Source organism: Myxine glutinosa, chromosome 1 (assembly GCF_964187855.1).
Source record: "Myxine glutinosa chromosome 1, kmMyxGlut1.1, whole genome shotgun sequence".
In the NCBI taxonomy this organism is placed as follows: domain Eukaryota; kingdom Metazoa; phylum Chordata; class Myxini; order Myxiniformes; family Myxinidae; genus Myxine; species Myxine glutinosa.
In genome coordinates this window covers 410620946-410638745 of record NC_136261.1, presented here as the reverse complement: position 1 = coordinate 410638745, position 17800 = coordinate 410620946, and the positions used below count along the sequence as shown (strand labels likewise).

Genomic DNA, 17800 nt, shown 5'->3' with positions numbered 1-17800 from the left:
CGCGGAGCGAAAGGGGGACTATGGTTTTCCCCTCCGTGCGGGTGTGCGTGCGTGCGTGCATACGTACGTGCGTGCGTGCGTGCATAAGCAAAGGACCGAATTCTAATTTGGTGTGTGGGTGCAACCCACGTCAAAATCCAAGATGGCCGCCGCCATGAGTGTCTGACGCCATGTATGTCTGAACCTTGTGAGCGGAATATCTTGAAAAATAAGCGAAGTACCAACTTATAATCTGGTGTGTGGGTGTATCTTGGCATACGGAAGAACGCTATTGAAAATTGGGTCGCCACGTCAAAATCCAAGATGGCCGCCGCCATGTATGTCTGAACCTTGTGAGCGGAATATCTTGAAAAATAAACCAACTACTCACTTCTAATCTGGTGTGTGGGTGTATCTTGGCATACGGAAGAACGCTATTGAAAATTGGGTCGCCACGTCAAAATCCAAGATGGCCGCCTTGTGTCTTCCACTTTGTCAACTCATCACTTCACCGACGGGGGACCTCGGCGTAACGCTTGTTAATTTGGGGACCAAAGGTCATTATTCAGACTGCCATGTCCTGTTATGGGTTTTTTGTGTAATCTCCTTGCTTGTCATTGCGGGTTGTTGAAGGAACTCTTATTCATGTTCCTCCATTTTGACCTTTTTACATATTGTGGTAAAGTGACTAAAGCTCTGCGTTATTCATACCTGCCAAATACCACACCAAGGGAAGATCATGTTCCGTTTCCTGTAGACAGTGATTAGTATTCCATGTGCATGTGACCGTCGAAAGTAAACTCCTTCGCTGTTGTGAAGACCTAAATTTGAGTGTCACATGGGCCATTGCGTCATGGATTCTGACTAGCAGGCAATACCTGTCTCTGGTCGAAACAATAGTTTCAGAGAGCAGAGCTTGGGATAATTAAACAGGATATAAAGGACAAATTATCTGACATTAAGCAGGCCTACATAGCAGGAAGTTTTCTGATGCTGAAGGGGGTTAACCCACGATGGCCCTCTTCCTCTTGCTCTGGCTAAGGGTTAATGGCTTAAACGCCAGCTTTTCCTTGCTTCACATATCTCAATCAACGTACTGTTGATTTCACGTATTGCTTTAACCCAGAACACTGTGGCCTACTCGTATGTAATTCATGTATTAATATTATTTTTTGAGGGGGAGGGTAGGGGGGGTGGGAGGTTCATAATGTGCTGTGGGACCTTTATTGTCCACAAGCTGTTGTTAGCAGACAGGTAGGTCAGATTAATTTTGCTCCGAAAGACGGCGCATTCATCGATGCTGTTCCCTGGCTGTGCCGTGCCAATTTGATAGCTAAGAGCTGCATCGAGAATCCAACCCAAACCAGACATTTTTTAAGGAAGTGCGTTACCTCTAAATTATCCTGCAACTCCTCAGAGCATTGGAATGTATGAATATGAAAATGAATGAATGATCGTTTTAAGGCCATTTTCCCCGCTAGAGCGGGGGTTCACCTTGCGGGCCCCATGACAATCATGGTTCCCTGTTTGAGGCAATGTTTTTATGGCCGGATGTCCTTCCTGACGCCAACCCTTGGTCACGCTCTTATGATGCGCAGGGATACGGTGTACCTATTCTAAATCGGGGTACACACCGTGATCATTCATCCTAGCAAGCTGGTACTCAATTTGCCGACCTCAGAAGGATGACAGGCTGAGTCAACCCCCCTGGCGTTAATTCAGCGATCGACCGGGATTCGAACCCAGGATCCTAGGATCCCAAGCCGGCACCCTAACCGCTAAGCCAACACCAGGGATTAAATATGAATTAAATTTATATGAATAAATAGTTATCTTGCTTCTCTCTCTCGGTGTCAATAATCGAGAGACTGTGGATCGTTTTGTCGGGAATTCTCAGCGTCGATCCATGGTTCGTTCTAACCGTGTGGCACAGTGTGTACCTGCTTATCGATCCTGGTGTTTCTATCCTCTCAGGCATCACCAGATGAAGATTCCCTCGTGCCATCGAACTCTATTGAAAACGTTTCCGATGATTCAGGTTCTTATATTTTTGTTGTTGTAGTTGCTTATTTTTCAACATTTGGTGAACATTTGTTACATTGGGGACATAAATGCGCAAGTCCAAAATATCGCGCGCGTTACGGATGTGACATTCAGAGACTTTCACCCTCTCAAGACAAATAAAGAAGGACTATGAATTGAATGTTTTTTCATCTTCATGTTTGGTATTTAAGATGAATACTGTTAGTATACAGGATGACATTTGACCTTGATATACAGACTTGACATTTAATATGGAATTTTTTTTCTTTCTTGACTTGGGTTTACTTTCTGAACTCGGTATATCAATCTGGTGAGTTTCTTTTACGCTTCGGTGATTTCTTTGTTAAAAGAACCATGTCACTGATTGTCTGTCGCAGCAAGAAGTCAATAACAGGATTATATCACAGGTGGCGTGACAAAATGTACGGACAGGTACATTTGATGATTGGCTTCACAATCGGGTATATAAGGGTTGTTGTGTTCTGTATTGGTGGAAAACAACTGCTGCACGTCTACAAAAGTTATTGCCGCTTCCCCTGGAGATGGTCCGTCAACTCGACAATGCTGTTTGTCATTTAGTGGTGGCTTTACGGAATTCCGGTATGAAACAGCGTGCTATTGCTCGGCAGTATGGCATCACTCAAGGTCAGGTGTCAAAGATCCTGAAACGAAATGCTTAGAGGGGTGTCCCTACTCCAATACCGAGGTCAGGACGTCCCCGCAGAACCACAAGGAGGGATGATCGCCAGCTGCACCGGTTAGTCAGCAATGGCCGTACCAAGTCAGCAAATCGGCTTACGGCTGAGTGGCAGCAACTGACAAATGTGCCTGTATCCAGAAGGCTAGTCAACCAACGATTGGTTCAAGCAGGCTATCGTGCCAGGCGTCCCCTGAGAAAGCCACGTCTGACCAGACAACACTGCCAGTGCCGATTGCAGTGGGCCAGAGAGCACCGTCAATGGCAGCCATGACACTGGAATCACGTGATCTTCAGTGACAAGTCTAGATTTCTGGTCTCTCGTCAATATGACCGAGTCCGAGTGCGCAGACAAGTGCATGAAGCCTACAACGAAGATTGTATAGTGCCAAGAGTCCAAGCTGGAGGTGGTGGTGTGACCGTTTGGGCTGCTTTTCATGCAGAGGGCAAAACTGACCTGGTTGTTCTGAATGGAAACCTGAACCAGTTCAAGTACAGGGCCATTCTGGAAGAAACATTGCTTCCATTTGTTCGTGTAGCCTTTCGAGGAAACTTTGTCTTCCAAGATGACAATGCACGGCCTCAACGTGCTCGCATGATCCAACACTTTCTTGCTGACCGTGGTGTAGAGCATATTGAGTGGCCTGCCATGTCCCCGGATATGAATCCGATAGAGAACTTGTGGGCAGAATTAACGCGTCAAATCGACAACTTGGACCAGCAGCCTGCCTCTGTGCGTGAATTGCAGCAGGCTATTTTAACTGCATGGCAAGCGATTCCTGTCCAAACCTTGGCAAATCTTGTGAACAGCATGCCTCGACGTGTACGTGCTTTCCTGAATGCTCGTGGGGGTTACACGAAGTACTGAACTGTAATTTTACTCTCCGTAATCCCAGTCGTAATTTAATTTTTGTTTTTGTTAAAAAAAAAATTTGGGCTAATGTGCAAAATAAAGAGATACTTCTGGAAAACGCACAGAAGTTTAATACAGTACTGTCCATGAATTGAGTTCGATATCAGTTTACATCACTTTCAAGGATCAATTTATTTGCTTCAAAATGTCAAATGTGGGTTTTGTTTCTTTTAAAGGTCACATAAACAAAATCTAGAATAATTTCAACATAATTCCAATGAACTTTTGGTTCTAAGTCATCTTGAAAAGTAAGTTCATTTAAAGGTCACATTAACAAAATCTAGAATAATTTCAACATAATTCCAATGAACTTTTGGTTCTAAGTCATCTTGAAAAGTAAGTTCACCCCCACAAAAAAAAAAATACCATATTAAATGCCAAGTCTGTAATTAGTCAGATAACGAAGATGTACCCTGTTGCGTATCGGACCACCAAAAAAAAAAAATTAAGATTTTTCAACAAAATGTTGAAGTTCAAAATTCCCTGAAGATCTTTTCTTGTACAACTTGATATCCCGTGTGAAGAAAGGTTGAACACTTGAGCTTGTTTTTGCAAAATCTCATTGAAAAAAATTGCATCATATTTAATTGCGTATAATTATTTTAATTATGAAGGTGTTATGTAAGTGATACTAGTCCCCCTTGGTTTAATGTTTTTATGACGTCACACAAAGTATTGTACACAAATCGTGTGCTATTTTGGTTTCCAGGAAAACAACAACAGGTGAATCCTTAACAAAACAACTTATTCATGAAGTTTCAACAATTTCAACATCAATGACTTGGAAAGCATTTGCCTGTCAAGAAGTACGCCACACACTGATGTAGCTCAGGCACATTCATGAACATCTCACTCTATCTTCAATTTCTTCAGGAAACGTATGAATCTCTCGACTGTTTACACTCGGAGGTTTTAGTTCTTCAACCACTGATCCAACATCAACAACATATTCCAATTCATTGGCAAAACTGAATTTGGTCTTCTAAACAAGATTTTGAAATCTTTCTCATGAATTTGACAGTAATGGCGTCTTTCTCAGTGTCTGACTTGTTCATCACCTGTCCAACAAATGTTCTGATACCATGTGTCTTTCCTTGGAGATCAACTTGGACAATGACAAAGTTTCCTGTTTTCACTTCAAGTGGAGTTTTACCTTCACGTGTGTCTGTATCATTCTCTAGTTCTTGTTCTTTCGTGGGCTTCAGGCATTTCTGGAATGATGGAGTGTTCCATCATAACTACAGCAGGATCAAATGATATGTTCACCACAGTAGCGATTACACCAGGCTTCACTGGACGTACAAAGTGCAGCTCGGGAGTTTCTGGAACAGGGCAGCATTTCTCCCAGCGTTTTTTGCATTTCTCCGAGTGGGTTTTGATCTCTTCTGTCCTGACGAATAAGACGTTGATATCTTTGTGGAGGTGGGCAGCAGCACTGGCAACCTGTTCTGCATCTCTCACAACTTCCTGGTTTCTCAACACTACCAACCATACAGCCCTTTTTACAGTAGCCCCCACCCCATCGACTGCCCTGTTTCCATGGGGGGGTTTCAAAGAATGACCAATCCCTTGCTGCACCAAAGTCTGCCTCATGGAAGAGCATATTGACAAAGCAATAGCGATTCTTGAATTGGCCGCCTGCTCCATCAGACCAAGGTTAGACCATCAGAGGTGACATCATCAGACCATCCACCATTAAGCCTGGTGTTGGCTTAGCGGTTAGGGTGCCGGCTTGGGATCCTGGGTTCGAATCCTGGTCGATCGCTGAATTAACGCCAGGGGGGTTGACTCAGCCTGTCACCCTTCAAAGGTCGGCAAATTGAGTACCAGCTTGCTGGGATGAATGATCCCGGTGTGTAACCCGGTTTAGAATAGGTACACCGTATCCCCACGCATCGTAACAGGCGACCAAGGGTTAGCGTCAGGAAGGGCATCCGGCCATAAAAACATTGCCTCAAACAGGGAACCATGATTGTCATGGGACCCGCAAGGCTAACCCCTGCTCTAGCGGGGAAAAATGGCATCAAAGGGATCATTCATTAATTTGTTTTTCTCCATCAGACCAATAGCGGACACGTTGTATTTTGAATGGGAGTTTTTTTTTCTCCTGCCTCTCTTTTGGTCTTGCATCCTCTGCCCTCTCTTTCTTTTGTCCCCTTATCATCCCCTCCCCCCCACCCCCCCAAGTATCTGCAGGGCACACACAGTCTGCAACTAACCATCGACTTGTTAAACTCAAAAAACCGAGCTCACTGCTCACCTCCACCACTCATTCGTTCCTCTTTTCTCTCAGCTGTCGAACCATTTGATCCACTTCTGTTTCATCCCCATTTTTTCCCTGCAATTTTGCCCGGTTACCTATTAGTACCTTATTGAAGGCAACGACAGCATCCCTTGTGTGTGAAAGTTCATCAGACACTACGGCATAGTAAAGATGCTTCTATTCCCCTTCCTGTTGATCGTATACCATGATGGTGAAAAGAGTGCACCGTCTGTATGCCAATGTGCAGCCATGATTTCCCAAACGTACACGAATCTCTCGACTGTTTACACTCGGTGTTTTTAGCACTCCAACCATTGATCATTTTTAAAATCCGCAATCATTTTAAAATTATTTATGGAAATGAATGATAAATTACATTTGACACTTAATTACAGTAGTTAACCCTTTGAGTACGGATGACGTCCAGTGCCGCAACCCGCGAAAAAGTTTTGTGTACGGATGACGTCACTACACGTCATCGACTATACCTATAAATAGATCGTCAGTACGTGGTTGCATTCCCGTACCAAAATGCCAAATTAATCCTGCACCTGTTTTTTATCAAAAGAAATTCCCGTACTCAAAGGGTTAATACCTGTAATACATAAATTGGAGCTTCTGAAAGTCACATTAGTCAATGATTAAAACATCCAGAAAAAAACTTGTACAATGGTCGTCAAATTGTTACGTATGGGACGCCTGAAGTTAGGACAAGGCCTAATTTGCATGATTGATTCGTTGACTTTTTTTTTTCAAAAGCTATTTAAAAAACTGGAAGATGTATTATTCATGTCCACACCAGAAATAAATCAGAAATGTCTTCTTGTTATTTTTCAAAATTATTTCAAATTGTCCCATGCTTAACGCTCTATTCAAATTTATGCAAATTAAGCCACCAATTTCATTGTTAATATGCATAATTTATTATTTTCCCTGACAGAAGCATAAGCTGACTTTTTAGCTACAAAACGACAATAAACATTATACTATTACATCAAGATGGATTTTTGCCATCTGAGGAGATATTATCTTGGACTTGCCCAAATATGGATAGGTCGAACGATCGTGTTTTGCCACTTGCACAGGGGAGGAAGATTTGTTTGAGATCGAGTTCCGCCAGTACAAGGAGAAGTATTACACCAGTAAGATGGGAGTCGCGCAAGTTACTTCGTGAGTTCATTGCATTTTGGAAAATTCTTTAGTAATGATTTCACCGAGGCTTTTCAAATAAATAAACCTTTTCATTTTGCAAATAATTACGGACCGACCTTTGAGTTTATAACCAGATTTCGTGGTACTGTGGTTAAAGCATCACTCCGAGTCCTGGAGATCTGTGGCTAAAATCCCGGGCAGTCAAACCGAAGACTTTAAAATGGTGTGTGCTGCTTACTTGCTCGGCGCTTTTAGTTTAGAGGATAGAACACGTGTCCATCCGTTGGGAGGTGTGAGTGAGGTAATGCATCCGCCCGGGAGTAATACATTTGATCGTGTCCGTCCGTGTGTGTGTGTGTGCGTGTGCGTATGTGTGTTCATGTGTTTGTGAACAAGATATCTGGAAAAGTTCTGAACGGATTTGGATGAAAGTTGGTGGGATGATTGCCCTTGGGATAAGGAAGAATTGATTAGTTTTTGGTGAAGCTCAGGATATTATTCCGGATCCAGGAATTTTTTGAAGGATTTTTTTAACTTTGGAAGATAGGGCTCCAACCTTTCCCACGGCAGGAGTCTGCGCTCTACTGAGTGGCGTTCTAGTCCTCCTTCAAACAAGTAGAAAAAGACATAAAATGTCACAGTCACCGTGGTTTTAGTAATTTTGCTATACAGAGTTAAAGGCAGCCAGTCGTCCATCTTTGGTTGGATTACAAAACAAAATCTTCTGCATATGTATACTCTCATCCATTGTCTTTGTGCCAATTTCAACAAAATTAGACCATGCATTTTCAAGAAATGGTTGGGGACACGTTTAAGCAACAAAAAGGCCGCCAGTCGGCCATTTTGGATGTGGTCTCAAAAAATAAATGGCATGCATATGTAATCCATAATTTATTGTCTGTGTGCCAATTTTGAACAACATCGGTAATTGCATGTCCGAGAAATGGTTGAGGACTTGTTCAACATCGGGTGTTTTACAACTAAAATGGCCACCAGTCGGCCATCTTTGATCACATCGCAAAACAAAATTATGTGCATATGTATGTCAGCATGTTTTGTCTTTGTGCCAACCATGAACAAAATCTGTCCATACCTGTCCAATATATAATTGCGGATGGACGCACAAACGGAAGGAAGAGACCCATTCCGTAAGCCCCTAAGGGCTAATTATCTGCTTACTGCGGAGAATAACGTTATGCCACTAGATATCTTTAAGGCACCCGGAGTGCTCCACAGTTACTTCCTCCAAGGTTGAGGGCTGTTTGTCTCGTGTTGAAAGTAAGTCATGTGTCTGACTGCATGTGTGTGCATGATTTGGCTGTGACAGTTCTTCCATGAGCTTTCAACACTGGACTCGGAGGGAGGGAACCTGATTTTTATTGCAAAGACTTGGTAGTGATCCTGAATTTTTTTTTGTTGTTGTTGGTGTTTGTATTGTTTATAATCACATGAAACCGTTAGCCTTGTACTTCACTTGTGTGATTTTTTATCTCCCCACCATACAGTGGTTTCCTGCACCAGCAGACGAGGTCCTACATCGAAGCCATCCAGTGGATCTTGTCTTATTATTCTGAGGGGGTGACGTCCTGGAGCTGGTATGTCGTGGCATGCTGCACAGCACTAACTGATGATTTGACATTGGTCTCCCACATCTGTTTATTAATTACAGACTGGGGGGTGTAAGTATGTTTGAGTTGGTAGTTTCCGTTTAAAGAAGGGAAAGGTTTGTGAGATCAGGATAGACAGGTGAAAAGTTGAGGGGAGGATTATTTTTCCACCGCCGCATTTTTATAGATATTTGGCCGCTAATGATGTGGCTCTTTTATGGCTGTTTACATCTCTTGGGTGGTGTTACAACAGTCCTCCTTTCCTCGGCAGGTTCTTTCCGGCTCATTACGCGCCCTTTCTCTCTGACTTGCGTGGTGTAGCGACGCTCAATCTCAACTTCAACTACGGTGCCCCCTTCAGGCCCTTTGAGCAGCTCCTGGCTGTGCTTCCTCCGGCCAGTCGTGAGCTGCTTCCTCTCTGCTACCAGGTTTGGTATTTGCTGTGGCTGAACGTTGTGGGAAGCGTTGGGAACGGGAAGCTTTTTTTACCAGTCCTCTTTGATGGAGGATATTTTGTCCATAATGCACCGTGTCCCTCCCCCACCCCCAACTTACATTTTTCTTCAAACTGCACTTGGTGTGTGTCGTGATCATTCACACAGAATCTTATGACCGACCCAAGCTCTCCTATCCTGCAATTTTACCCGGAAGAGTTCCTTACTGACCTGAACGGCAAGCAGCAGGACTGGGAGGCCGTGGTCCTCATCCCATTTGTAAACGAGGTTTGTGCCGATCAACCGGGCACGTTGTAATCCGCAGCATGTAAAGACAAACCAAATCCATTTACCTCCTCGTGCTTAAAGAACACCAGTTTGAGCAAGTCTAACTACATTCTTGGGGAACGAACATAACGTTGGTTTGAATTTCGTTTTTTTGTTGTTTCCATCTTTCATACTCAACTTGATTTTAAATTGCTTACCATTAAATGTTTACTCTTCCACGTTGTTCGATTAAATTATTTATCATTCATTGTTTACTCTTCCACGTTGTTCTTTGAATTTATTTACCATTTAATGTTTTCTCTTCCACGTTGTTCTTTTAATTTATTTACCATTTAATGTTTACTCTTCCACGTTGTTCTTTTTATTTATTTACCACTAGTACACCCGCTAACTATGGGAGCAGCAAGAAGGGTCGTTCCTCTTTGGGGTACATATATTAGTCGATCTATGGTCTGGTCTCAAGAACATTGGGTGTGTGTTCATTTACCAAGTTTCTTGTGGAGAGATCGCTAAGAGGTTTAAGCATTCGAGCAAGCATTCCATTCAAAACCGTTAAGGAACGGCTGGCTTGGCAAGCGCTAGCTCGCTGCTTGGTAAATGAGCACACCCCGGGCTTCCTCCCTTTCTGTTTCATGTTAAACAGAAGGAGCGAGTTTCAAAAGTTCACGACGAAAATCGCCACGTTAGTGCCAGGAAGGGTCATGTTATTAACCCAACACTTATGGGGTACCTAGAGTACAGTAGATCTTCGCTCAGTTCTGCAAGTAAAACTTACCTCACGCATGTCGGGATTCCTCCAAATTTCTTCATTTAGTGTTATAAACAGCATTGGTGACTGTTTAAAAAGCTAATCATGCGTTTTTGTGGTTTATAATATTTTTACCTCTGGTAGAGGCCGTTGGGCAGTTGCTCCCACAAAAACGCCATGATAAGCTATATATAAATGTTGACTCGTTGTTTGTTCAAGGAGGAAAAATACTTTGGGGAGGTGGGATACTAATGGTGTTAATATTGTTTTGTAATAACATTAATATTATGCTATTATCGTTAGTTTTGTTATTTGAAGCGGCCTTGGAAAAAGGCTACAATAAAGCTAATTTAACATTTATATACACCTCGACGTGCAACCCATTGACGGCTCGGTGGGGGGGGGGGGGGGGGGGGGGGGGGTGGAGAGAGGGAGAAACACCCTTGGGGAGGGGCGCAAATGAATGCGCTACAACCTTCATTCTGTAACCCTTCGTCATCGTGTCAAGTTTGGTAGAGATTGGATAAGTAACGACAGAATGTATTGGTGTCAAAAATTCATCAGACAGACGGACAGACACTAAATGGCGTATTTTAGTATGATTTAATGTTTACTCTTTGACGTTGTTCTTTTAATTTATTTACCATTTCATGTTTACTCTTCCATGTCGTTCTATTAATTTATTTACAATTTAAATAATACTCTTCCATGTTGTTCTTTGAATTGATTTACCATTTAAAGTGTGCTCGTCCACATTGTTCTTTTAATTTATTTACCGTTTAATGTTTACTCTTCGACGTTGTTCTTTTAATTTATTTACCATTTAATGTTTACTCTTCCATGTTGTTCTATTAATTTATTTACCATTTAATGTTTGCTCTTCCACTTTGTTCTATTAATTTATTTACCGTTTAATGTTTACTCTTCGACGTTGTTCTTTTAATTTATTTACCATTTAATGTTTAGTCTTCCACGTTGTTTTATTCATTTATTTACCATTTAATGTTTACTCTTCCATGTTGTTCAATTCATTTATTTACCATTTAATGTTTACTCTTCCAGGTTGTTCTAGTCATTTATTTACCATTTAATGTTTACTCTTCCATGTTCTTTTAATTTACTTTCCATTTAATGTTTACTCTTCCACGTTTTCTTTTAATTTATTCACTATTTAATGTTTATTCTTCCACGTTGTTCTTTGAATTTATTTACCATTTAATGTTTACTCTTCCACATTGTTCTATTAATTTATTTTTAACATTTAATGTTGACTCTTCCACTTTTTTCTTTTAATTTATTTAATGTTTACTTTTCCATGTTGTTCTTTTAAATATTATTTACCATTTAATGTTCACTCTTCCACATTCTTCTATTAATTTATTTAACATTTAATGTTTACTCTTCCACGTTCTTCTATTAATTTATTTAACATTTAATGTTTACTCTTCCACGTTGTTCTATTAATTTATTTTACATGTAATGTTTACTCTTCCACGTTCTTCTATTAATTTATTTAACATTTAATGTTTACTCTTCCACGTTGTTCTATTAATTTATTTAACATTTCATGTTCACTCTTCCACGTTGTTCTATTGATGTATTTCCCATTTCATGTCAGAAGAAAAAGCAGGCACATAGAACTCGTGAGGCTCGAGTTGAGAGGGGGAGGTGAATTTCATGGGTTAGACGATCTCTGTTAGGATCATACGGAGCAGAAATGCTGAAACTAACCAGGGATATAAAGTCACCAAAAGCCAGAATTGAGGCTAAATGAGACTACAGCAATAAGTGACACCAACAAAGTTTTAAAAATGGTACCAACTTAGCTAAAGAAACATTAATATACACCCAAATTTGGCACCATGTTCCTATACTCGGGTGGGGGTATGGGGCCAAATTTATTTTGCCCCTCCCCCTTGCCCCCCCCCCCCCTTCCCCTCCCCTCCCCGCTCTGAACCCAAATCCCCCTGCCCCACGTTGTTCTATTAATTTATTTACCATTTCATGTTTACTCTTCTATGTTGAGCATATATATATAAAATATGGAGCATTTTTCGATCTCTATTCGGAGCCATTCATAGTAAAATGAAACATTGAACAACAAATTTGAATAATGTTTTGTTCATTTGTATAAACATTATTTCTGGATTATTTATTATTTCTGGGCAATCTGGGATTATTTGGACAGGAATAAAAATGAAAAACAACAAAAATCAAAAGAAAGAATTAATGGTACACACTGCAGAACTAATGGAAGAACATCCCAAGGAAATTTCTCCAGAAATTGCAAGAAAGCATCTGAAACGGATATCTGCTGTTTTGTATGAAAAGATTATCACACGAAATATTAAAATTTCATTCATTATTTTTATATAATTCGATATAACTTTAATAAAATATGATCATTATTAGAACGGCACTCGGTAGAGAGCATACTTCCACCAGGCTGAACAGCTTACGTTTTGTGTCCCACGGATCTGGATCCGGACCTGACCCAAAATCGAATCTGCTTGTTCTCCTCGCCGAACAAACTCATCCACAAAGTTTTGTCATAACTCGTCCACAACTTTTTGAAACATCATGCTATATAGTTTTTGGCCCTATCACTCAATGGTGAAGAATCACTTGAAGAAAATTCTCGTATACGGATCCGATTTGGATCTTCACTAAAATCGAATCAATTCGTCCTTGTCACACACCCATCCTGTCCAACAAGTTTCGTCCGAATCAATCTGCAAGTTTTTGAAATATATTGTTCACAAAAAACGGACAAACAAACAGAGACGGATGAAAACATAACCTCCATCTACCTTCCGTAGCGGAGGTAATAACACCTTTTATTTATCAAAATATGCAAAGGTGCCAATTAAAATGTTCATTTTCAAGGTGGCCTAGGACTTTTGTACAGAACGTGTGTGTGTGTGTGTGTGTGTGTGTGTGTGTGTGTGTGTGTGTGTGTGTGTGTGTGTGTGTGTGTGTGTGTGTGTGTGTGTGTGTGTGTGTGTGTGTGTGTGCGTGCGTGCGTGCGTGCGCGTGCGCATACAGTCGGCCCCCTCTTTTCGCGGTTCTGCTTTTAGCGGGTTCCGCATATTCGCGGTTGATCAAATGTGAGCTGTTTCTCTATTCCTCTATTCGCAGAAAAGTGTCCCACAAATTCGTGCTTTTTTTTTCTATTCACGGCCGTGTTATGTGAAATTGCGGGGGGGGGGGGGGGGGGGTTCCTATTCACGGCTGTGTTCCTCGAATTCGCGGTTTTTTTTGTCCCCCGTTTCACCGCGGAGCGAAAGGGGGACTATAGTTTTCCCCTCCGTGTGTGCGTGCGTGCGTTGAAACTTGTGAGCGGAATATCTTGAAAAATAAATGAACTACTAACTTCTAATCCGGTGTGTGGGTGTATCTAGGCATAAGGAAGAACTCTATTGAAAATTGTGTCGCCACGTCAAAATCCAAGATGGCCGCCGCCACATATGTCTGAACATTGTGAGCGAAATATCTTGAAAAATAAACCAACTACTCACTTCTAATCTGGTGCGCGACTGTATCTAGGCATAAGGAAGAACGCTATTGAAAATTGGGTCACCACATCAAAATCCAAGATGGCCACCACCATATATGTCTGCACCTTGTGAGCGGAATATCTTGAAAAATAAACCAACTACTCACTTCTCGTCTGGTGAGCGACTGTATCTAGGCATAAGGAAGAACGCTATTGAAAATTGGGTCGCCACGTCAAAATCCAAGATGGCCGCCACCATATATGTCTGAACCTTGTGAGCGGAATATCTTGAAAAATAAACGAACTACTAACTTCTAATCTGGTGTGTGGGTGTGTCTCCAACCCACTCGCAAATATTATCGACTCTTCCATGTTTTCTGCGTCTTCCACTTTGTCAACTCACATCACTTCACCGACGGGGGACCGAGGCGTAACGCTTGTTCTTTCCTATTTGCGGCCGTGTTCCTCAAATTCGTGGGTTTTTTTCTATTTGCGGCCGTGTTCCACGAATTCGCGGATTTTCATGAGCCGCTAGCTTGACACATTTATAAAACCCATCTTTCACCAGCCATGCATAAAGCAGCTGGACATACGCAAAAAAACATCTTCTATGAGCCGCGAACATGATGGTGTTGTGTTTTTTTTTTAAGTTTCACGGTGCAATATGGTTAAGCACGTTTCATAAGCTGAATGCACACTCCTTCAATAAATTGGAAATGGAACCTGGTGGTGGTGTTATTTAAAATTTGCAAGTATTTTTGCGACTCCTCTCCGGAGATCTCCGGGCGCCTCTCCTTGCGACTCCTAGCTCCCCCTGCTGTGTCTGTGCTCTGTCCCCCAAATATTCCTGCAGGACACACAAGATCTGCCAGCAACCCTCTTCTGGTGAAACTACCAAAATCAAGACTCTCTGCTCACCTTCATTCTTTCATTCCTCTTTTCTCCCACCTCTGGAACAAACCCCCTCACTCTCTTCAATCCCACTCCTCCCTCCAGGTCTTTAAAACAGCTGTTCACCACCATCTCTTATCTTCCCCCATCCAAAACCTTGATGTTTTCTACCCCGTGAAAACACCCCAAATCCGCCTCTTTCAATCCCCAACTTCTTTCCTGAAATGCCGAGAAGTGTCCACTTGCTTTATACGGTGTTCCCCTCCCTCCTCCCCCAGCCCTCCACCTTCCACAGATCTACTGACGTCCCTGTTCTCTACTGTTGTTGTGCTTGTGTGCTTCCCTCTCCCTCCCCCTCTTGTCTCCCGCTCCTTTCATTGTATGTTTTATGTGTCTGTGCATGTTTTCATGTTCAATGTGTTAACTCTTACACGAGCCTTGATTCTGTATGCAAAAATATATATATACTATAAATAAAATAAAAAGAAACTAATCATGTGCATTTGTGGTCAAAAACATTTTAAACCTTAAAAATTTTCCTCTATGAATCAGGAACTGCCGGGAATCTATAACGGATCCCGCTTTAACCCAATGAAACAATGCCGCTGCATACATTCGTGGGATTTTCGACCTTCGTGGATTATCATCAACATTCGCGGGATTTGCCTGACCATTTGCGGGATTATTGTCGACATTCTCGGGATTTGCCTCACCGTTTGGGGGATTATCGCCGACATTCTCGGGATTTGCCTCACCATCCGCAGATTTTGCCTCGCCATTTTCTGTTTGGTCCTCTCTATTGGCGGATTTTCACGACTTGGGAACCTATCCCCCCTTTTTCCATTGAAATAATGCCCCGCCATTTGTGGTTTCGCAATTCGTGGCATTTTCCAGGAACATATCCCGAGTGAATAGCAGGGTCCGATATATATATATATATACGGACAAATATATATTTGAGAATGATAAACATTTCCTGATATTAATTTTGATATCTTTCAGATCTAGTGTCTCTGTCATTCAAACTTGACTTGTATTTACCTTTATAAAGAAAATGATCCACCTTTTTGGAACTTCGACCATTTTATTCCTGACTCCAATTTTATCTGTCCTGGTATTGTCCACAAGGACAGGTCCTGCATCCCACCAAAAAACAGCTCAATGGGAGATTGGAATTTCTAGTTTTTGTGTACTGTACTCCTCTTAGGTGTTCATGTGGTAAACAGGCAAGTGTTAATGAAGCAGAGTGATGAACCAACTAGTTCTACGTTCTAACGACACGCTTTACCTGTGGTTTACTCAGATCGAACTGCTTGCTGCAATGAGCCCATACAACCATCACCTCACAGACGAGGAGAAACGACGCAATGAGCACGGACACTGTTTGCTCTACACATTTGACTCATTGGCCACCGTTGCCAAGCCGGAAGAGGGTGATGATCCTCGCATAAGGTGAGATCGATAATGCCATTTACAGAGTTTGGGAAAGCTTTTCATCCGGATGCTGTTGATAAAATTAATCAAATACAGTTTGGACACGGTTGTTTTTGTACCTTGGCCAAGGATCACGGTTTGACTAACGTACCATTAGTGCCTGTAGGAACAATGCAACAAAACGCGTATATGCGAGTTCAATTGAAAGGAAAGTACAAGGTGTTCCAAAACGACCTGGACAACTATAGTTGTTAATCTATTTAGTACCACAAATGATACAATGATACCCTTTGTTTTATATAGTACAGAAACTCATAAAGTTTGCTTTATTTTCAGGTGTGGTGGCTTAATGTAAAAGAAAATGGCGACTCCACAGGGGAAAGCTCAGTGCGTCGAATGGTTAATCGAGACGAGATCAGACACTCAAGTTCAGCGTAATTTCCGTACAAGGCATGGAAAGAATCCACCATCGCAGACTAGTATCAGAGAGTGGTACAAGAGGTTTAATGAGACTGGAAGTTGTTAGAAACAGAAAAGTAACGGTCGACTAAGCACAAGTGCAGCAGACGTTGAATGAGTACGTGAATCGTTTCAACAGAGTCCCAGAAAATCAATCCAACATGCATCCAGAGAACTGGGACTACCAACCACCACTAAACACAGGATTTTGTATAATAGACTGAAGCGTTTTGCCTATAAGGTGCAGATTCTGCAAGAACTCGAACCAAATGATGGAATCAACCGCAAGGTGTTTGATTTGGAAATGCTTAGTCACATAAATGACGACGAAGATAACCTGAAAAGGGTCATGTTCACAGACGAAGATTCCTTTCATGTATCAGGGAAAGTCGACCGGCACAATGTGAAATTGCGTCGTTTTTCCTCGTCTGTGAGGTGATGGTTGTATGGGCTCATGGCAGCAAGCAGTTTGACCTGAGTAAACCACAGGTAAATCCCACGTGGTCATTGAACACGTACTCGAGAGTCCAAAGGTCAATGTGTGGTGTGGCCTTCTCCATGACCACTTGGTGGGTCTATTTTTCTTTTTGCTAAGGACACAGTGTCCTCGACAATTTACATGAACATGGTGGAAGGATTCACCTTCCCACAGATTGAAGACCTGCAACCCGACATCATTTTTCAACAGAATGGCGCTCCCAGTCATTGGGCCTTAGTCTTTTGAGCCTTCCTGGATGAAAATTTTCCAGGGTGTTGGATTGGCCGAGATGGACCAACCGTCTGGCCTCCACGATCACCAGACATAACCCCCCTTGATTATTTTTTTTCTGTGGGGATTTCATAAAGATGTTGTCTACAACACGAAGGGGACAAACCTGCAGTATCTTCGTTCTCGAATCACGGCTGCATGAGCACTGGTGGACGCAAACATGCTGAGCTGAACATGGCAAGAACTCGTGTACTGCCTTGATGTCCTGCGCACGACAAAGGGAGCTCTCACATTTAAGTGTATCGATGGTTTGCACAAAACTTTTGAGTTTCTCTATCCTTTAAACTAAAGGGTGTCGTTGTATCATTTGTGGGTCTGAATATATGAACAACCAAAGTTGTCCGAGTATTTTTGGAGCACCCTGTAGATTTTCCCTCACAGTTTCTAATGGCCCATTTACATGCAGTTAGGCCGTGATAGCTTTCAAACTGAGGACCGCACTCGGTAGAGCGCATACCTCCACCAGGCTGAACAGTTTACGTCTTGTATCCCACTGATAGGCTGGATCTGCATCTGGATCTGAACCAAAATCTAATAAATTCGTCCTTGTTAATACACCCAACCTATCCACCAAGTATTGTCGGAATCCATCCGAACCTTTTGAGATGTCCTGTTCACAGAAAAACA

The 17800-nt window shown here is 42.1% G+C and overlaps 1 protein-coding gene across 1 annotated transcript in view; it reads left to right on the top strand.

Moving 5' to 3' along the window:
• The window catches only part of LOC137417610 (5'-3' exoribonuclease 1), a 90801-nt gene that overhangs the window by 23277 nt on the left and 49724 nt on the right, over positions 1-17800 (top strand). Inside the window, exons 12-17 of the mRNA XM_078770497.1 lie at positions 1954-2017; positions 6981-7065; positions 8553-8642; positions 8926-9082; positions 9257-9376; positions 15815-15963. Of these exons, the coding sequence (XP_078626623.1) occupies positions 1954-2017; positions 6981-7065; positions 8553-8642; positions 8926-9082; positions 9257-9376; positions 15815-15963 (665 nt within the window). The remainder of the gene's footprint in view (positions 1-1953; positions 2018-6980; positions 7066-8552; positions 8643-8925; positions 9083-9256; positions 9377-15814; positions 15964-17800) is intronic.